Consider the following 23,681-nt stretch of genomic DNA (forward strand, 5'->3'; position numbering starts at 1 on the left):
TCAGTAATAAATCCACAAATTGAGTATATTTTTTCAAATATTTCGCCTGACTAAAACAGCAGGCCTTACTTATTTTGGTAATAGACTCTCCTCCACAAAAATAGACTGCACAGACAGTGATATGTGCTATGTTTTATCCACTGCTAATGTAATTAAGTCTGTTTCTGATCCAGAGGTTAGGTAGCCTAGTGGTTAAGATGTTTTCTCGTCATGCTGAAAGTCCAGGTTCGATTCCCCACTTGGATACAATGTGGTAACCTGTTTTGATGGCCTCTGGCATGATATTGCAGGAATATCACTCACTGTGCTGAGTCTAAGAATGTAGTAATTTTGCCATGAATGTATATATTAAATACAGCTGTCACATAATTTCAGAATTTTAACTATAATCATTAATCCATATATTCACATCTAGGAGATGTCCATTGTGGTTGTGCTTGAATAATGGCAACATGGAGTGAACAGGTGATACCTTTCGGTGGCGTAGATCAATATACATGATTAATTATTTGTTTTCAAAAGTCACAAAGGCTACAACACTTAATTCAGTCGTCCATTTGATGGGAAGCCTTTAAATTATTTATTCCATGAACTTAGTCAGTGTATTAAACTATTCAGTCTATTATACTATACAGTTCATTAAATTCTTCAATCCATTAAATTAAATTCAGTCTGTTAAGCTATTTAGTCCATGCAGTTATTCAGTCCATTCAACGATTCAATCCATAAGACTATTCCACCCATTCAGTGATTCTATTCATTAAGCTATTCAATCCATTAAACCATTTGATAAATTTTGACATATAGTGGACAAGATAACTTAGGGATATTGGTATTTTTATGATTGATATTTTATCATTGTGTCAATGAGTGGATAGATTACTATTCATAATTTCAAAATGTCCATATATCCTTAACTATTTTTGTCCAGTATATGAAAATGGTAAACTTTCAAACCCAAAATTTCAAATCAAATTGTACTGTAACATGAATGCGTGTTGTAGTCTGGCTGGTTGAAAGTGTTAACTGGAATGGAACCCAGAAATACTTCCCAAAGCAATGAAGATCAATGCCAGGAGAATAAACTTGGCAGTTGATTCCACATTAAACTGGCTAGTCTGTCACACAGTCACTGAACCACATTCCCTACTGCCCAGTCCTCCGTACAGTCCTAAAGCCAGTGTATAAAAAAGGCCCAAACCCACTCAGACATCAGGGCTGGTGACTTCAAAATGTTACCAGCCCAAAATGGATTCAACCAGACCAGACACCAAGAATTCACTCAGATGTATGGAACATCTAAAATTTTCACCAGACCATCGAACTGGCTAGCTGTAAGTTTAGACCTTCCCTCAGAAATCTGGCCCATCTTGAGGGATGGGACAAGCCTTATTTCATACACTAAGACCCTATATGAAGCATGTCTATTTTTCCTCAGGTTCAGATTCTGAATCTCTGGTCTCATTGGGTCTCCTTGTCAATTTATCTGGGTTTGTTTGTTGCTGTTAAAATTATATATATTCAGAGAATAAACATAGTCTATAAGTTGGCATGCCAAGAGCAGATTTTGTCACACTTCAACCCAGTGGTGTAACGTTACACCACTGTCATTGGGTGCCCCAACAGATTTTGAGTTTACAAGTCCTAACCTGTCTGCTGACAATATTTTCACATGATAGTAGGGTCATGTATTGCCACAGACTACAACTACAGACATTTTTCTGTACTGGTCCTTAGGCAAGTGGCTTGTCACAAACTACACTGCAAGAAACATAAAGATCATGTTTTATCACAGCTGTCTGCTTTTAATATTTGTAAGTATTTCATGTTCTCTTGCATAACTATATATCTTTCAACACCAGTGAAGAGAATTACAATTTACCTCTACAATCAGTGACAATCCAAGTTTGAGTTTATCCACACCTACCCATGCTCATTGGAAGAGGCAGCTAATGGTTCACTCATGAAGTATTCTTTGAACAAGTAATGACAAAAAATACTGGAACCTTTCTTAGAGTTTGTCATGCCACACTTGCATGCAAAAATCTTTTGCTTCTTCTAACAAGTAAATTTAAGAATTGTTGTTTATCTCCGACTGCATGCCATACTGCTGACTGCTTAAAGTCCTGCATAAATCTCTGGCTTACTGTCTACTCACCTGCCTACTCACTCACACATACTCAAAGCTTATCTGCTAGCTAACACCCTTACACACACATTTCATTTCAGATCAATATTGATTCATGTGTCCTACAATATAACACAACAACAGTTAAGTTACTTTACCCTTATCAATATCCTCAAGTTTTCCGTGTCAGTGCACAGCATGCCAGTTTTGAAGGCTACAATATGCTCTCAGTGATAGACAGATCTATTTCAAACTCTTCCAATCAAGTGTTATCTACATGCAATATTTATATCTGTCTTATTTTCATTTCAGTAACGAGATCAGGCAGTCATGGATGGTTTCAAACAAGATGGTGGGAACTGTTAAACAGCATGCAATAGCATCTGACAGATGATGCTCTTCCTGCATGAGACTGCGGGAGTGCCGATGACTTCAAGATTATGTGAAACCCAAGAGGCGCTGATATGTCACTAGCTGAGAAATTTAGTTCACTTTCCATGCATTCAGACATTATCATGGGTGGTTCCTCAAAACTGGACGAGGTCTTCCTGCCTCTGAATATGAACACCAATTCCAGAGATGAGATGGAACCATTGCAGAAACAGGATCAGCCAAACAACATCCTAACCTCCCAAGCAAACTTTTTGGACAATCTTGTTTCCGGGGCGACTGAAAGCGCATCAACCTCAAAATGTTACCAGGCATCTATTGCTTCATTTGTAATGATAGCTGTTGTCATCTCAGCCTTAATTTTTGGGCATCAATATATAAAAGACTTGTTGATGTGGTTGACAGAAGTGGATTTCTTCATAAGCTATGCCATCTTTTTAGCGCTACACATCGCAGTATCATTTCCCATAGCCTGGGGATATGTCTTGTTGATGGTTTCAGCCGGATATTTATTCAGTTATATTTACGGTCCCCTCGTCATCTTAAGTGGCGGCTTGCTTGGTGTGTTTGTGTCCCATCTGACGATGAAGAACTGTTGCCGAAGCTATTTTTATCGCAAGTTTTATAACGGCAAAGTTGAAGCAGTCATCAAAGTTGTGGAGAGTGACCAAGGGTTTAAGGTCATTGCTCTTGCAAGAATGACGCCGATTCCCTTTGGCCTTCAGAATGGTCTCTTTGCTGTAAGTGGTTTTGTTTTATTTATGTTTTATTTATGGAATGATTAATAAGTTAAGTTATTAGTTTTGGTTTTTTTTATGCCCGCCTGTGGTCTGCAAATAATCAAGACTGGACTAGACAATCCACTGATCGTCATGAGCATCAATCTGTGCAATCGTGATACAACAACATGAGTCAACCATGTCAGTGAACCTGACAACACAAACCTGTTAGTCGCTTCATATATTATCACATCCCGGGTGTGTGGATTGATGCTCATGCTATTGATCACTGGATTGTTTAGTCCAGACTCGATTATTTACAAACCGCCAGCATATAGATGGAATATTTATAAGTGTGGCATTAAACAGCAAACCAACCAACCAACCTGTGAAGAAAGCAGAGAAAATCTTGGCTGGTTGTGGCCTTCAACAATCCATACTTGTCATAAGACTTGGTTGATGCATGTCATCAGTGCTCATGATGTCAATCACTGGATTGTGCAAAACAAACACAACCCACAAACTCACAACCCAAGAAATCTCTATATGTAGGTGTTGCATCATTACTGGATGAAATTTATAAGCCAGTTTTGTAATCGAGTCAAGCATTTCAATCAACTCAGTCAACAGTTACTGTGCACAGATGCCTCAACTAAATCATTAGCAACATTTTTAAAGCGTAAACTATAACACCTCCAGATCTCATTAGATGAATATCTAAGTCATAAATTTACTTTTGATCAAGGGTGGTCAGTCAGTAAGATAAATACTGTAAAACAAAAAAATACAATACAGAGGTGCGGTGGGCAATCTGTCTAAGGTGCCATCATATAAATCCAGCAAGCTAGAGGTGATGGGATCAAGCCCACCTGTGACTGGATGCAAAAACCTTGGAGTCAACTTTGTGTGCACGCTCTTTCAGTGGTGTCACAACCTCTAGTGTACAGTACACAAACCTGTGCACTTAAAAGAACCCACGAATCATATATGACTAGATGGTGGCCACATGAATACGTACAAACACCTAGTTGCGGGTACAGCAACGTGCAGTAAACTTGGACAAAGTACTGTGACTATGTGTCCCAGTCCACCCTGCTGTGAATGGGTACCTTGTAAGGATTTGAAAGCCATATAAACTTGGAGCATGTAGTAGGCTGCAAGAGTTGTGTGATACCCAGGAGAGTGGAGACTGATTAGGCTGCATAAAAATAATCAAATATTTCTCGTTTTTTTTCAAAAGTGACGAGGGCGGTAGGGCTTTGTATTGTAATTTTTGATTGAAAAAATGTGATGAGGGAGGAACACATTTTCATTATTTTGTCTCAGAAATACAGCTTGGAAAGTTAACCACGTGTTAATGATGCATAGATTCAGTCATCCTCGTTCTTACAGACGTTCATTATTGTAGTGGACAAATGGATGATTGTGTTGCGGCAAAGTTATTTTTGTTAAGATGGCAATAAAAAATTGTTGCGCTCACAAATGAGAGTGACGCGCCAATGTACGTGAAACATTTCACATTATTAATTTAGACTTAGATGTGCCATTGATCGAGGGACAAAACACCAGTACCTTGAGCACACACTTGTATGTGGATACAAATCTACATAAATATAAATCTCCAATTATAATAAAAGTAATAATAAAAACCTTTGCACTGTTTTATTGTAATATTATTAACTACAACCATATATCATTTATTTGTCATGTGAGATACCAACATTATGCATAGACTCTTTTAGGATGGAAAAACTTTATAATCCTTAAAAATCAAATCTTTAATGCATTTAATTATTGCTCCCCAACTTCAATCTCAGTAATAACAGAGAAGTAGATATATAAATAGGTTTAGGGTTTGTGTTTCCTGTAATTCACTCAAAATAAAACAATTGAATGACATCAAATGCATTTTTCTTCACATTATATGATTGCTGCATCTTGTCCATAGTTAAATGTGATTAGCCATTTTATTTATCTGTGTTGCCTAGCGGCACCTAAAGGCAACAGCTCTCTCTATAAACGGGTATTATCTAAACTACCCCATCAAATTCAAAAGATACATTCAAAACACAAGAACATCATGACAGAACAGTGCTGATCTTGTGATAAATTATGCATCGTTCTTCATGTTGTTCTATGCAATGTACTGGATAACTGTCTCTCATAATTTGAAAACATGTCATTGTCAAGAGCACTTTTATTATGTAACATGTCATTATATTAAATTCTTATAATCTTCTTGAATATATTGTAGACAGTAAGCAGCGCAAACAAGAATAACAGCATAATATACATGACAGATGTTTTTTATAACAACTGTTCTGTTGGATGGATGTATAATATTTCTATACTTTAAAAGAGCAAGTCTTGATAAGGAGCCAGTAGTCTCAGGGCATCCATATGTTATTTGTTTGGTTTTAGAAAATATCATTTAAACCATTAATTATTATCTAAGAGACTTTTGCAAGTCTGGCTATAAAGCTGAAAAAAATCTTAACAAGGACTGGATGTTCACAGTTTTCGAGCTGATTGTCTAAGGCCAATACAGACCTTCTCAGCGACTGGGTATATCGGTATGTAAAGCCATATGTGATATAGATAGATATGGTGCAGGAAACAGCAGGCACGCACTAAGGAATGTATTGATTTTCTATATACTTCCCCTCACATGCTGCTGGGTTGTATTCTCCCCAAGGAGCTGAGATAGAAAATCATATGCACATTGATCTATTTTCTGGTGTAATCAAGAATGTATTGACATGAGATGGCTTTTCGTGAATGGAGTTTGACTCATTATGCTTATTGTGATGATGTGTATTATGACATGGCTATAACTCCTTGACTTCATTTGGTAGTCTGTTTGACCTCGGTGAACCCTATTCTTCTCTGCATCCTAATACAAAGGATTTGAAACCAGCCACACTTCAAACGCATAAGCTGTATTTCCTTCTTAAGAGTGCTGTGAAATAGAGTCGCAGTTGCCAATTACGCATGTTAGTAATGTTTTTTTCATGACTTTTAAAAAGTGGGTGGAGGGAGGGAAGAAGGATGTTTTTGTTTAATTTTATTAAATTGTTTCTGCAAATTTATGAGAAAAATCTTTCAAATGTACTGTTTGACCTCTTTAGGCCGCGGCTCATGTATAAGGTCACTGGTCATTGTGACTCCATTGTTACATGGTGCACACAAAAAGTTGCAAAAGTGAATATTGGAGGAACAAATACTTCAACCAGTTTTATTTTTAAAAATTGAAATTAAAAAAAAACAGACAGCTGTTTCTGAGAACCAAGAAATGAATTTCTGCAAGCCAAATCTTGATCACACAGTATGGTATGACTGACACAGCACTAACATCACTGTGTGGAATGAACATTGGAGTTTCAGTCATAATGCTGTACATTGGAATTTCCTGTGTAGACAGGCCTGGGTCATTATGACAGAGGGCTAATTCCTGAATACTTACTACTGATCACTTGCAACCCTTGACTTATATACAGTCCATGACTTCTTTCACATTGCTCTCACATGAAGGTCCTCGCTAGAATGTTACCAAGTGAAGGTCCTGCAGGTTAGAATTTTATCACATGAATGTCCTGCAGGTTAGAATGTTATCGTGCGAAGATCCTGGTTAGAATGTTATCACATGAAGGTCCTGTTTAGAATGTTGTCACGTGAAGGTCCTGGTATACATGTTATCATGTGAAGGTCCTGCAGGTTAGAATGTTATCATGTGAAGTTCCTGCAGGTTAGAAAGTTATCACATGAAGGTCCTGGTTAGAATGTTATCACATGAAGGTCCTCATTAGAATGTTATCGCGTGAAGGTCCTGGTTAGAATGTTATCACATGAAGGACCTGGTTAAAATGTTATCACATGAAGGTCCTGGTTAAAATGTTATCACGTGAAAGTCCTGCAGGTTAGAATGTTATCATGTGGAGGTCCTGGTTAGAAAGTTATCACATGAAGGTCCTGCAGGTTAGAATGTTATCATGTGGAGGTCCTGGTTAGAAAGTTATCACATGAAGGTCCTGCAGGTTAGAAAGTTGTCACATGAAGGTCCTGGTTAGAATGTTATCACGTGAAGGTCCTGGTTAGAATGTTATCATGTGAAGGTCCTGGTTTGCATGTTATCACATGAAGGTCCTGGTTAGAACGTTATCACATGAAGGCCCTGGTTAGAATGTTATCACATTCAGGTCCTGGTTAGAATGTTATCACATTCAGGTCCTGGTTAGAATGCTATCACATGAAGGTCCTGGTTAGAATGTTAATGAGCCTAATTTGAAGTATCATCTCAATTATATTTTAACATACGTGATGAAAAGTTTGCTTTTTAATTTGACGTATGAAGGTCCGGGTTGGAATTCGTCTTCAGCAACCCATGCTGGGGTAACTAACAGGATTGGGTGGTCAGGCTCGTTGACTGTTGGCACATGTCACGGTATCACACTTGTGCAGGTTGATGCTTATTCCGTTGATCACTGGATTATCTAGGCAAGACTCTGTTATTCATAGACCCCTGGCACGAGGGGTTAAACAACAAAGAAACAAACAAACGCTCTCAGATTATGACTCCCAGTATTTTCCGACTCAGTTTTTAGTTATTGTGATAGAAGCTGAAGCATGAAGACTGCGAAGGTCATGATGGTTTTAATTAGTGTACTTATGGGAAACAATATTATGCAAGCAGTGAGCAAGTAGGTATCTGCGCCTTTAACATTACAGCAATATTGCGGTGTTGGACGTCTCACATTGTTGGGAATCAAACTTGATAATCAGTATGACAAGAAATGCTTTTCCCTCTAGGCTGCCTGTATTGCCCCTAATGTGCAGTGAATCTGTGTCATGTAACTGTATGGCAGCAGTCTATTAGTCTGTCACATAGATCCTGAAGCAAATATATCCAAGGAAGCCCACACAAGTCTAGAAAATGTGGCAAGTCTAGATTTCCTCAGTCTAAGTAAACTTATCCTGAGTACTTTTCGTTAAACTGCACTACTGAGTCTGACAAAACCTTATGGGAGGTCGCATCTATTTAACCTTCAAGATTGAGCAATCAGAACACAGCTTACCAAATCGCAGAGGTGGACATTCGCACATACCTTTTGAACTTTTTATCTTGAAATGGTTCGTACCCGAACGATTCCAAATGCTATTTAGTGTACGCACACTTCCGAGTGATATACACGGCATATGTACATTACCATGACAACAGTGAGTAAACAGTCGCCGAAAATAGTAGCCGTTGTCTGATTGGTTAAATCTATTTAGCCATCTTGCGTGTGATTGGAAGGTCATTGGTCGCTCAAAGGTTACCTGACACGACCTTCTAGGTTTTGTTAGACTCAGCGGTGGAGTGTAACAAAATGCACTGAGACTAAGTTTACTTAGACTGAGATTTCCTTAGCTTCAAAAATGAAAATGAAGAAAGTCTCATGGCTCCATTTCATTTAATTATGTTATTTTTACTATGAACTTTTTTCAGTAAAATATGTTCATTTCAGAGACTAGTTGTTAGTCTAGCAATTCATAATGCAGCATTAGTAGGTAGCTAAAAGTGGTGTAAAATCTCGCTCACTCACTCACTCAGTCACTCACTCGCTCACTCACTCACTCACTCACTCGACCTGTATGACAAGTTCAGTACTAAGGGATCTTTTCTGCCACAGCATGCATCAATGGAATGGTGTTTAAAAATAGAAAGACAGTTTTGTCAGAAATGTCCATGGACACATTAAGTGAGTTCAATATTTTAGCCCTTTCAATATTTACTTGTTCTGTTTTGTCTTTCCTTACTTATTTTGTCATTGTTATTTTTTTTATGAGGGAACCAAGTTACAAAGAATTATGGAGTATCTTTCCTTGAGTAATTGAACGTTATTATTCCCGAGCCTTTGGCAGTGGACCTTCATCTGCTCACAGCGTTCATTCACAAGACTGAAAATCTGTCTCTTGAGTTACGAGAGTTATTCTGTATACAGTGAGTCTTCAGTATACTAAACTATCATTGGGATCCAAGTTCCTGACCTCTCATTCTGCTTAAGATTGTTATACTGATATGCATGGCAATATCAGCTCATTACACAATAGTGAATGGAACATAATTATCTCACAGATCTATTTTCGTCAACAATGCAGCTCTGTGATGCCTTGACGTCATTAATACAAATTGCTGATATGCACAAATGCAATTATCGGAATGTTTTGGCAGGCGTGGTATATTGGCAGATTTCAAATAACAATTTTTATTATTTGTTTCATGTTAAGCATTTGCCTATCATGTTCAAAATTTTGTCCATAAAGAACAGAAATGTTTTGTCAGATGTCTCCCAGGGGCGATGGGATATTCAAATGGGTAAAGCGTTCGCCTATCATGCTGAAAACTGGGGTTTGATTCCCCACAATGTGTGAAGCTCATTTCTGGTATCTCCAGCTGTGATGTTGATGGAATATTGCTAAAAGCAGCGTAAAACTAAGTTCATTTACTCACTCAGTTATCTCCCTTATGTGTGTTCCAACTTTGATCAACATTATTCTAGTCCCAAAGTCCCAAAGATGGCAGCAAGGTCCATGGTTCCATGTTTGAAGTTCAATGCCTACAATGATTTTTATGATTGCTTCTGAAGTCAGTATTTGGAATGATCCAAATAACAGGCTACTATGCTTGTCGTAAGAGGCAACTGCCGGGATCAGGTGGTCAGACTCGCTGACTTCGTTGACACATGTCATTGGTTCCCAATTGTGCTCATGTTGTTGATCACTGGATTGTCTGGTCCAGACTCGATTATGTACAGAATGCCACCATATAGCTGGAATATTGCTGAGTGTGGCTTAAAATTAAACTCACTCACTCACTCACTCCTTTATGATCATGATAAAGTTTTGGTAATATGAATATCATACGTTATGTTCTCCTATTATTGTGGTAAACACACCGAGATGTGTGAAACTTGGCGGCTGTTTACGTCACTGACCGATAACTAGGAAGTGGCCCAAGTCTGCACATGATCAAAATTTTGCAATGTAAAAAATATTGTTGAGTTTTTAACCAATTTGGAAATATCGTTTAAAAAACAACAAGCATTCATACGATGAGAACTGTCTGTATTATTTTTTCAGCTGATATCTGTAAGTACTTCGAAAGTAAGGAAGCACCAGCATCTGTATAATTGGATTAAAAGGATCATATTTCCTGGCACAGTTGTGATATATATTTGATGCAGGTTAAGTTTCAAAATGGTTGGAAAATGACAAAGGTTTAATGCCTGCAGCAAATTTAGTTGAGTTACTGTGGTGCGGAGTCTGCATGACGTGCAATCAGCTAAATTACAATTGTGCAACAAGTACAGCTGAATCTGTCACAGATGTCTCACCCATGTGTCTTGTAGAGATCGTCCATGATGAAATACTCCTTAGAAACTACTTTTAGCAACCCCTGCTAGCCTTAAGCAGCAACTAACAGGGATAAAGAGAAACAAGAGGAAAAAAGAATTACAAGGACCTAAAATGGGATTAGGTGTGTGGAAACATTGACTTGGTTGATGTATGTCATCATATCTAAGTATGTTTATCGATGCTCATGATGTCAATCACTGGATTGGCTGGTCCAGACTGGAATATTTGCATACCACCATTATATAGCCTGAATATTGTTGAGTGAAACATTAATTAACATGATAATGATAATAATTATGTGATACTGCTTGACGTAACCTGTAATAACCTACTGGCACCATCTTGGCTCAAGCACCATGGAACACCTTTTCTGTGGACCATGCTGATGTGAGAACCATCTTAACTAGAACACTATTGAACAGAGTGTTTTTTCAGAACTTATACTCACATTTCATAAGCTGCAGCAAATGTCGAAGTCATTGTAAATGATTTACCATCATCCAACAGAAAGCTTTACATGCAGAGACTACAAGAGTGAGTGAGTTTAGCAACTTTCTTGCAAGAGATTCACACTGCATCCCAGATAGAGAATCAAACCCAGACCGTAAGGTAATGATTGAAAACTTTAAAGATATGACTACCCCTAGAGAAACAATATTCTATTTCCTTGATCCAGACTGAAAAATGGAATAAGAGATACATTTTCTGATTTCTGTTCCCCATTGCTCATGCTATCAGTCCCTTGGTTTGATTGCCCATGATTTGACATTGTGTTTATGGAGTGAGTGAGTGAGTATTGTTTTACACCGGTATAACAATATCGTGGCAGGATCACCAGAAATGGGCTTCATGCATTGTACCCATGCAGGAAATCCAACCAGGAATCTTTGGCATGACGAGCGGATGCTTTAACCACTCAGCTAGCCACCATCCCGTGGAAATGTTCTGAGTGGCGAGTGCAGAATTAACCATCATTGACACCCAAATTGAACACAGTTTGGAAAGAACACAGTCTACAACTTGACACTTTAGCAGCTATTGCCAAAACATAATCATGTAACCATGGTTACAAAAAGAAAGGTTCCGTATACTCCAGGAAGTGGAGACTAATATTTACTGAAAGAACCAAGTCTGGATACTTTAAACATCAGGGAGGGGAGGAGACATGAGAAAGTTCTGTTTTATGCCTGTGGCTCTGTGTCATTGTTATTTACTCAGTTGCTTTCACCATGTTTATCTACAGAGCTCCAGATTGATGGTGAGCCAGTGCCAATCCTGTTTGAAAGACTGTAATGAGTTTTAAGTGGCAGGCCATCTGACCCATCCAGATCGGGATGATACTGGCTTATGTGTTTATTCCGAAGCTGGAACCGATTTGCACTGAATTCTCCTCGTTTGAGCAGCAGGAGGCATACTTGCAGATCCTCTGGTAACCAAGTTAGCAGTCTGTGGAATTAAGATATTGACTTTGTTCTGAGGTTTCAACAGTGTACTTTTTTGGTGTGATGTACATCACCAGGGGACTCATGGTGAGAATAAATCCTGTGTATTTCCCTGTTTGTATCTCAGCGGGATTCCATTGCAGAATATGTTCTATGTAACCCTAACTTGTCTTTGGTTCTTTCACACTTGTGATGATATGGGTTAGAACTGGTCTTCAGCAAGCTGTGTTTGTCATAAGAGGTGACTAATGGAATCAGATGGTCAGGTCAGGATCATTTCCTTGGTTGACTCATGTCATTGTTTTCTACTGTGTAGACTTATGCTCATGCTATTGATCACAGTCTTGACTGCTGCCATATTCTTCCCCGGATCTTCACATGTCAGAAAGCCTTGAAAAAGCCTGAAATTTTGGTCTTGAAATTCTGTACAAACCCTGCCAGAATATGTGTCAACAAGATTAATGTTTGTTGATTTGGTTTTAGCAGAATTAGGAACTCCCATGTGTCAAGTAATTTTGGTTCTTGTAGTTGACCCCCCAGTAAATTCTGGCTTAATGCAAAAATAACTGATCTTGTAAACACAGACAGGGTAGGCTGGTGGTTAAAGTGTTTGCTTGTCACGCCGAAGACCCGGGTTCTAGTCCGTAGATGGATACAATGTTTCTGCTGCTCCCCACCTTGATAATTGCTGGAATATGGCTAAAAGCTGAATAAAAACTAAACTTACTCACTTTCCATCAGATAAATGGAAGCTATGAAGCAGATAAATATATAAATACATGTGAAACAAGAAACGATGATAAGATAACAAATTGGACGCTTAACTCTCAGTGCCCCAGCTTTGTTCATTATCAATAAGTGCTTAATGACCCGTCGCCTCTGTTCGTACCTGTATTTACTCCTGACTTCCATTTGTCTATTGTTGATACCCATCAGCGTCAGGACATCCCTCATTTAGCGGCCATCTTTGTTTTGTATTCAGCATGTTCTCACTTGAATGGTTTGAGAACAAGGGGTAACGATTTCTATGATATGTTCGTAATTTACTTTCTGAAAAGCCTTTGGAAGCTTGTGCAGAGTCATCATTAGACTGTATTAGAATGTTATGAAAGCATGATTCAATGTGATATAATAACAGAGGTCAGGTAGTAAAAGCGGAACAGATATAGCTTCAATTACACAGCTAATGAACTGATGTAGTTATAAAATTACACCGCTTGACCCATCTACTAATCTATGACTGATTGCCGTTCAGTTTGGACAGAGCGTCTGATATTGATTTCTGCTCTGTCATCTTTGAAGCGAGCATGCTTATATCTGTGCTTGAATGGCTGTGTAACTAGTTTGAAAACCATTTGATTGTAACACTAAAGGCATGGGTTTAACTCCCACATGGGAATAAATACGATATGTGAATGCTGCTATTTCTGGTGTTCCTTGCTTTAATATTGATACAATCGGCACAAGACGATTCTCACTCTCGCTAAAAGCAGTGTAAAACTTCACTCATTCACTCACTCTTTCACACATTCACTCACTCACTCTGACTCACTCACTCAATTCATCACCAAAAACACGTTGGTGTCCCCCACCAGGATATTGCTGGAATATTGCTTAAAGAGGCAAGTTTAATGATAAAATAGGCATGATCAGTAGACAGTGCAAGTATACAAGTTTGTTAAAGGGGCACTGCTTTCTTCTTGTATATATTTCTTAGAAATTAATATGGAAAGTATTCATTATTATTTTAGAGACTTTAACACTGATACCCACCTTAGACATCTTCTACTGATTAAAGTCGACCATTGTTGATTTATCCCCTCAATACTGACAGAATGGGTTGCCACAAATGTCTCACAATCTTTAAGTGCGCCACCAGATTTGAAAACTATATTTCAATAGCATATTTATCATGTGTTAATCATTATTCTTACATCTCATTTTATGTTATTCCCTTGTCATATGTGGGATTTACTGTTTTTTAAACATACGTAATGGAAAAGGGTTTGTTTTAAACATTTTCCTGAATTCCTGTTTATATCTTCACAGTGCCAGGATTATCATGGGTCTTGTAGCAGACATGTTTACAGACAGATTTATATCTTGGAGATTTAAAAAATGCCTGGCTCTGATAACCAGTTGGCCAAAACTGGTGCCGATGGGCCAAGAATTTGTTATGGCATGGCTAGGTCATGTTGCCAGTTTTTAATAACAGATTTTATCATATCCTACTGTAGAGAGTGAAAAAAGATTTCTCATTTAGTTGATAGGAATGTCAATGATTGGTTGACATGAGTAATCCAAGCCATCAAGAATTTGTGCGTAAACATTGAATTGACATTATTTACTGAATCATGAATGTGGAATATATTTAGGTCACACCTGCTAAATACTTTAGCTTGCTATACATTAAAATTGTTTCTCTTAGTCTTCTACTCAAGCCTTCGTGAGAAAAAGTTGATGTTTTTTATGCTTGGAACCCAAGACAGCATTTAAATTTAAAAAAGTAATGTGGTTTTGATTATCCAGCTAATTATAATTAAAATGCTGGAAGCACAACATTTCAAACAGTTTAAATACTTGCACTACAACAACCAGGCCTTGAGACTAACGCTTGGCTTCTGAATATAGCAAATTTTGAGAGCAGCAAAATCATCTCATTTAATTTATGAAGAGGCCTCAGTGAGGTCAGAGATTCAGAACCAGAGGAATATAGACTTAGGGCTTAGCACTGAAGAGAGGGCTGAGCAGTTGAGACGATAATGTTGTTAAGGGACTGTGAGACATACTACATTGCAGGGAGGGCTGAGCAGTTGAGACAATAATGTGGTTCAGGGACTGTGAGACATACTAAATTGAAGGTAGGGCTGAGCAGTTGAGACAATAATGTGGTTCAGGGACTGTGAGACATACTAAATTGAAGGTAGGGCTGAGCAGTTGAGACAATAATGTGGTTCAGGGACTGTGAGACATACTAAATTGAAGGTAGGGCTGAGCAGTTGAGACAATAATGTGGTTCAGGGACTGTGAGACATACTAAATTGAAGGTAGGGCTGAGCAGTTGAGACAATAATGTGGTTCAGGGACTGTGAGACATACTAAATTGAAGGTAGGGCTGAGCAGTTGAGACAATAATGTGGTTCAGGGACTGTGAGACATACTAAATTGAAGGTAGGGCTGAGCAGTTGAGACAATAATGTGGTTCAGGGACTGTGAGACATACTACATTGAAGGTAGGGCTGAGCAGTTGAGACAATAATGTGGTTCAGGGACTGTGAGACATACTAAATTGAAGGTAGGCCTGAGCAGTTGAGACAATAATGTGGTTCCGGGACGGTGAGACATACTACATTGAAGGTAGGGCTGAGCAGTTGAGACGATAATGTGGTTCAGGGACTGTGAGACATACTACATTGAAGGTAGGGCTGAGCAGTTGAGACAATAATGTGGTTCAGGGACTGTGAGACATACTACATTGAAGGTAGGGCTGAGCAGTTGAGACAATAATGTGGTTCAGGGACTGTGAGACATACTAAATTGAAGGTAGGGCTGAGCAGTTGAGACAATAATGTGGTTCAGGGACGGTGAGACATACTACATTGAAGGTAGGGCTGAGCAGTTGAGACAATAATGTGGTTCAGGGACTGTGAGACATACTAAATTGAAGGTAGGGCTGAGCAGTTGAGACAATAATGTGGTTCAGGGACTGTGAGACATACTACATTGAAGGTAGGGCTGAGCAGTTGAGACAATAATGTGGTTCAGGGACTGTGAGACATACTACATTGAAGGTAGGGCTGAGCAGTTGAGACAATAATGTGGTTCAGGGACTGTGAGACATACTACATTGAAGGTAGGGCTGAGCAGTTGAGACAATAATGTGGTTCAGGGACTGTGAGACATACTAAATTGAAGGTAGGGCTGAGCAGTTGAGACAATAATGTGGTTCAGGGACTGTGAGACATACTACATTGAAGATTGGCCTGAGCAGTTGAGACAATAATGTGGTTCAGGGACTGTGAGACATACTAAATTGAAGGTAGGGCTGAGCAGTTGAGACAATAATGTGGTTCAGGGACTGTGAGACATACTAAATTGAAGGTAGGCCTGAGCAGTTGAGACAATAATGTGGTTCAGGGACTGTGAGACATACTACATTGAAGGTAGGGCTGAGCAGTTGAGACAATAATGTGGTTCAGGGACGGTGAGACATACTAAATTGAAGGTAGGCCTGAGCAGTTGAGACAATAATGTGGTTCAGGGACTGTGAGACATACTACATTGAAGGTAGGGCTGAGCAGTTGAGACAATAATGTGGTTCAGGGACTGTGAGACATACTAAATTGAAGGTAGGGCTGAGCAGTTGAGACAATAATATGGTTCAGGGACGGTGAGACATACTACATTGAAGGTAGGGCTGAGCAGTTGAGACAATAATGTGGTTCAGGGACTGTGAGACATACTAAATTGAAGGTAGGGCTGAGCAGTTGAGACAATAATGTGGTTCAGGGACTGTGAGACATACTACATTGAAGGTAGGCCTGAGCAGTTGAGACAATAATGTGGTTCCGGGACGGTGAGACATACTACATTGAAGGTAGGGCTGAGCAGTTGAGACAATAATGTTGTTAAGGGACTGTGAGACATACTACATTGAAGGTAGGGCTGAGCAGTTGAGACAATAATGTGGTTCAGGGACTGTGAGACATACTACATTGAAGGTAGGGCTGAGCAGTTGAGACAATAATGTGGTTCAGGGACTGTGAGACATACTACATTGAAGGTAGGCCTGAGCAGTTGAGACAATAATGTTGTTAAGGGACTGTGAGACATACTACATTGAAGGTAGGCCTGAGCAGTTGAGACAATAATGTGGTTCCGGGACTGTGAGACATACTACATTGAAGGTAGGGCTGAGCAGTTGAGACGATAATGTTGTTAAGGGACTGTGAGACATACTACATTGAAGGTAGGGCTGAGCAGTTGAGACAATAATGTGGTTCAGGGACTGTGAGACATACTACATTGAAGGTAGGGCTGAGCAGTTGAGACAATAATGTGGTTCAGGGACTGTGAGACATACTAAATTGAAGGTAGGGCTGAGCAGTTGAGACAATAATGTGGTTCAGGGACTGTGAGACATACTACATTGAATGTAGGGCTGAGCAGTTGAGACAATAATGTGGTTCAGGGACGGTGAGACATACTACATTGAAGGTAGGGCTGAGCAGTTGAGACAATAATGTGGTTCAGGGACTGTGAGACATACTAAATTGAAGGTAGGGCTGAGCAGTTGAGACAATAATGTGGTTCAGGGACTGTGAGACATACTACATTGAAGGTAGGCCTGAGCAGTTGAGACAATAATGTGGTTCAGGGACTGTGAGACATACTAAATTGAAGGTAGGGCTGAGCAGTTGAGACAATAATGTGGTTCAGGGACTGTGAGACATACTAAATTGAAGGTAGGGCTGAGCAGTTGAGACAATAATGTGGTTCAGGGACAGTGAGACAGACTACATTGAAGATTGGCCTGAGCAGTTGAGACAATAATGTGGTTCAGGGACTGTGAGAGACTACATTGCCAGGAAGGCTGGGCAGTAGGGAAAATTATGTGGTTCAGGGATTGTGAGACAGACTTATAACTTACATTGCAGGGAGGACTGGGCCCGTAGGGAAAATTATGTTCTTTAGGGACTGTGAGACAGACTACATTGCAGGGAGGGTGGGCCTGTAGGGAAAATTATGTTCTTTAGGGACTGTGAGACAGACTACATTGCAGGGAGGACTGGGCCTGTAGGGAAAATTATGTTCTTTAGGGACTGTGAGACAGACTACATTGCAGGGAGGACTGGGCCTGTAGGGAAAAGTATGTTCTTTAGGGACTGTGAGACAGACTACATTGCAGGGAGGGTGGGCCTGTAGGGAAAATTATGTTCTTTAGGGACTGTGAGACAGACTACATTGCAGGGAGGACTGGGCCCGTAGGGAAAATTATGTTCTTTAGGGACTGAGAGACAGACTACATTGCAGGGAGGGTGGGCCTGTAGGGAAAATTATGTTCTTTAGGGACTGTGAGACAGACTACATTGCAGGGAAGGTGGGCCTGTAGGGAAAATTATGTTCTTTAGGGACTGTGAAACAGACTACATTGCAGGGAGGACTGGGCCCGTAGGGAAAATTATGTTCTTTAGGGACTGTGAGACAGACTACATTGCAGGGAGGGTGGGCCTGTAGGGAAAATTATGTTCTTTAGGGACTGTGAGACAGACTACATTGCAGGGAGGGTGGGCCCATAGTGAAAATTATGTAATTTAGGGACTGTGAAACAGACTACATTGCAGGGAGGGCTGGGCCTGTAGGGAAAATTATGTTCTTTAGGGACTGTGAGACAGACTACATTGCAGGGAGGGTGGGCCCATAGTGAAAATTATGTAATTTAGGGACTGTGAAACAGACTACATTGCAGGGAGGGCTGGGCCTGTAGGGAAAATTATGTTCTTTAGGGACTGTGAAACTTACTACTTTGCAGGGAGGGCTGAGCAGTTGAGAAAATAATGTGGTCCAGGGACTGTGAAACAGACTACATTGCAGGGAGGGCTGGGTCCGTACGGAAAATTATTTAGTATTTTAGATATTGTATTAAGATTTGTATGAATGACCTCTGCAGCTGTAAGAGACATGTCATGTGTTTGGCTGTCTGTATCTTCCTGAATTGTCATTCCCAAGTGAAAAAGATAAAAAGTTTTCTTGTCTCAGTTTTTGCCACTGTCCAAGAAAAAAATAGTAATAAATAATTTTCGGTACATTAGCCGTTTCATGTTTCAGTTAATTTAGTGATCTATTATTTTTTTTCAAATTTCATAAGATAAGTAGCACACTTAAAGAAAAACAGGAGTTTTTTTCAAATTTTTTATTCTATTTATTTGTTTGACCACCTAATCACTTGCTGATGAGATTGGATCATCCTGGATGCATCTATGGCTCAGCCTGATAATATTATTTCCTCCCTTTGCTGGCTGCGCATTCTTACAGCAGTCAATCAGCTAAGCTGCAATTTTAATCGGTGATATAATTTAAAAAGTGAAAGTGAATTGTGATTGTGAAATTGTGAAATCCCACCAAGGGAGGTAATTACATTTATCATAAATGTGTCCAGGGTATTGTGGAGATTTATTGAAACGTATATCAAGGAGATATTGCAGATGACGTTGGATATAAAAATTAATATGTATAGCCATATCGCTGTTGGGGACTAGTTTTGGAGGATGATGTTAAGTTGATACTCAACATTATCTTACTTTTTCTCACGTCCAGGGCCATGCTTTAATAATACATGACATCATTTGCTTGTAATAGATACTAGAACGTAGCATTTAAGGAAAATGGAGAATAAAGGAAATAGAAGTTTGTTTTCTTATATCATTCTTGCCTTACTGCTTGACAAGTATGAGATGAGCCACGGCCTGACAAATACGCCAATTTGCAAATATGGGATGAGACGAGCCACGGCCTGACAAATACGCCAATTTGCAAATATGGGATGAGATGAGCCACGGCCTGACAAATACGCCAATTTGCAAATATGGGATGAGATGAGCCACGGCCTGACAAATACGCCAATTTGCAAATATGGGATGAGATGAGCCACGGCCTGACAAATACGCCAATTTGCAAATATGGGATGAGATGAGCCACGACCTGACAAATACGCCAATTTGCAAATATGGGAATGCCCTCCGGGACATTCAGTCTGAAACAAGTGGGAAACAGGTTGTCATCTAAATCTTGAAAAGTTTAGTTTCTTCATGTGAAATGTGCCATGATGCTGAACTAAATCCCTCTACGAAACACATGTTAAACAGTAGCTGTACTGATTTCACGCCACGGTCAGCATGTATTTCACATGCTTAATCACCAATCTTTCTGTAGCAACCAAGTCCATATTAGTTGCCTGGCCTGCTTGTCACAAACACATTCACAGCGTTGGCTCATCTAATACTTGTCAAGTAGTTATTTTAAACATCAAATTCAGGAAGTAACACCAGTTGCATATAAACCGTCTTAATTGTACATGTATATTGTTTGGAAAAACTCAGCCATATACTGAACCCACAGATTATTGCCTTGTCTGTCTCACCACCCTTGAACCACATTATTACTAAAATTAGCCCTCCCAGCAAAGCTAAAGTCCTGATTGAAGGAAGTCCAGATTTCCCAGGGTGTCTCCTTTTAAATTTATATGGTTTTATTTGTTACTATCAAAGTTACATATATACATTCAGAAATTAAGTATTAGTCTGACTACTGCCCCACATCCTGTTCAATATTTGCTAGGCATATAGGGTCAAGGTAGTTGTCTCTGGTCAACTTGTGATCCTAAGGAATTATTGAGCATATATTGGATGGGAAGGTGTGGGTGAGACTTCATATTTTGTACATTACCTGAAAATATTGCTGTATCAAGATAGATCCTGTTCCTCTTGTTATTGATGCAGCTATAACAGTGATGAGCTGTCAAGGTTGCTGTTGTTTGCCCAGTCGAATTGCATGCCTTGGTTGAGCCAGGATCTGCTGATCATGTTTTTGAAGACTTGCCCAGATTGTCCTCAACACCCTGTACTGTTTGATGAGTCATGCTAGACTGCACCTAGCTCGTCCTTGATTGGGGCTGTGGAGTAGCCTTATGGTTAAAGCATTCACCTGTTCTATGAAGACCAGAGTTCAGTTCCCTACATGGGTGCAGTGTGTGGTTTCTGGTCTTCCCTGCTGTGATATTAGTGGAATATTGCTAAAAGTGATGTGAAACTAAACTCACTTGACCTTGATTTAGCTGATAATGTTAACAACACTGCCTTTATACAGGATCATCATTACTGCTTTCAAACCTTGAAAGCAGTAATGATGATCTTGTGTAAAGGCAGTGTTATTAACATCATCAGATAAATCAAGGTCTGTTTTACAGTATTGACAACAGCACTGACCATATCCAGATATAACCACCATGCTAGCTTCGGCAATTAACATCAGTATGTTCAGTGATTATGTTTCCAATCAAATGGAGAGTCATGAACTAAATATTTCACACATTGTGGAATTTCTTCATGTGAGACCCTGTCTGTATCAGGTGATGAAGATCAACAGATACATCAACTTACAATAGCAGGGTGACCTTGACTAGATGAACAGTACATTTGTTCAGATCTGATGAGCAATGTGAACATTGTGAACATTGTGAAGAGGAGAGCTACAGAACTCAATATTTAATGCATCATGGAATTTGCTCACACTGGGCCCTGTTTTCATCAGTTGATGAAGGACAGTATATACGTCAGTAGTTCAAGACTGACAATAACAGTGTGACCTTGTCGAGATGAACACTACTAATTTTGCTTCTGTTCATTTCTCGATGAATGTCAATACGTCACATGGTCATTGTCAACCAGAGCTACAGAACTGTCAATCACCAAAGCATCACCAAAACTAAACTATATTTGTGCTTACAAAGAGATTGCTGTACATAAAAAGTGACACAGTTTTCCACTATTGTGTTTGGCATAGTTGGTTTGATTGTTGTTTAACACTGCACTCAGCAGTATTCCAGCTATATGGCGGTGGTTTGTAAATAATCAAATCTGGACCAGACAATCCAGTGATCAACAGCATGAGCATCACAAGCATCGATCTGTGCAATTGGGATATGGTGACAGATGTCAACCAAATCTGCAAGTCTGACCACCCAGTCTTGTTAGTCGCCTCTGATGACAAACAGGGTTGCTGTTGATCAATTCGAACTTGGATCTTCATGGGTGGTGTGGCATGGAGAAATGCAACCATGCTGTCTCAAGTAGGAACCCCATCTTCAGCAGCTGATCAAGCCTTTCTGTGACTCAAGCACACACCAGAAGTTCACAGGACGTTCATATTTTTCCAGTGTCACACGAATTGCCTCGTGAAATATTTTCTCACGCGCACTGTTCATCAGCTGAAGAATTTCAACAAAGACAACATCGATCCTTTATTGTATATCAGTATTATCAGTAGAAGTTAATTAGAAAGAGGGTTAAAAGATTGTCTAACATGTTTTGAGCTTTCAGTCATTTCTCCATGATTTTGGGAATTGCTTCACCTTGCTCAACAACATTTTGAGGGGAAAAAAACCAACACAAACCATAGGCCACAGAATACAATCTAATCAAAACAGCAAAACCAAAGATGATCAGGCCAGACCAATTCTGTTTCTTATTTTACAGATTATTGGCCTCAGAATAGAAAAAGGCAGGATGGGAAAAAATATTAAAAAATCACCATTCAAAGTAGTCCTTTTAAATGCTAAAAGTGTTTTACTTTTGACAATTTATGAAGTTTACAAGTGGTAAAAAAGAATCTCCCAAATTGTTTTTGAAAGTTAATCTTTTTTGTTAGTGAACACATTAAAATTATGTTTTTTTTGTGCATAAAAATTAATTTGTATTATTTTATTTATATTCTTGATATGACCAGTGGATCTGTAAAACAAGAAATAAGATTGATCTGGTCTCAGAAAAAAAAATATACCCTCACAAAGGTTATAAAAAAGGTTTCTGTAAAAACAGACAAACGTTTTCATTTTTAACACATTTTCCTAAAATTTACAGTTGAATTCACTGTTTTCGGGTAGACACATGATAACAGAAGCAGTTATTATTCACTTGAAGTGTATAGACTCTGAAAGTATATTTTGTCAGATGAAAATTACATATCTGTTAACATTCTGCCCCTGAACATAAATCAAGGAATTTAACTTTTATCTGTAATTTTTCAAGCACTCCTTCACCAACCTATCCTATATTTTCAGCTTGCTGATGTGCCTATATGGAAGTACTGCTTGGCGTCGGTTGTGGGACTGCTTCCAATGGCAGTGTTAAACTGCTACCTTGGATCAACTCTTCGATCCATGGAGGATGTTCTGGGAGACGGTACCAACAAAACAACGGGTTATTTTATATTTGCAGCCCAGGTGTGAACAATTGTCCAGATTACCAAATTTGCTATAGTTAAAGGTCACATGCAACGTAGAACACAACTTTGAAGGTTCTGATACCTTACGGTATGTACTTACCGTAATCATCAAAACAATTGCATGTGGCCAATGATTGAAGCTGCGTATTGCATTTTTGTCTTTAGCAGACAGGCAGGCAGGCATACAGGTGTCAATAAACCAGACATTGAGATTTCTCTGTAACAGAGGCTGCTTACCACAATCAACAAGTTTTTTATGTAACAGTTAGATTATTTACTTGTTTGTGTACACGACCTCATACTCCGGGCATGCATTCTGTTTCAAGCTCTGCAAACCTATTCACTGCGCATGCGTTATTGGCACAGCACAGAACAGCTGTTGAAACCATTTTTTCCCCAAGCGCTGGGGGAAATTTAGTGAATCGTTTGTACTCATGGACTTTTTTCTCATCACGTTTTTTTTTCTACTTTATAGGTTGAATTGGCATTTTTGATGATTTGTTTTGTTAAGTGCATACCAAAAGGTATCAGAATCTGCAGAGTTGTATTTTAGGTTACATGTGACCTTTAAGGATTAGGGCTGAAACAGTATACTGCGGTGCATTG

General features: G+C 39.2%; 1 protein-coding gene across 1 annotated transcript in view; it reads left to right on the forward strand.

The window, feature by feature from the left end:
- The window catches only part of LOC137258423 (transmembrane protein 64-like), a 47,412-nt gene that overhangs the window by 22,356 nt on the left and 1,375 nt on the right, over positions 1-23,681 (forward strand). Inside the window, exons 2-3 of the mRNA XM_067796100.1 lie at positions 2,441-3,258; positions 22,912-23,073. Of these exons, the coding sequence (XP_067652201.1) occupies positions 2,593-3,258; positions 22,912-23,073 (828 nt within the window). The 5' untranslated portion in view covers positions 2,441-2,592. The remainder of the gene's footprint in view (positions 1-2,440; positions 3,259-22,911; positions 23,074-23,681) is intronic.

The sequence above is a fragment of the Haliotis asinina genome, chromosome 12 (assembly GCF_037392515.1).
Source record: "Haliotis asinina isolate JCU_RB_2024 chromosome 12, JCU_Hal_asi_v2, whole genome shotgun sequence".
NCBI lineage: Eukaryota > Metazoa > Mollusca > Gastropoda > Lepetellida > Haliotidae > Haliotis > Haliotis asinina.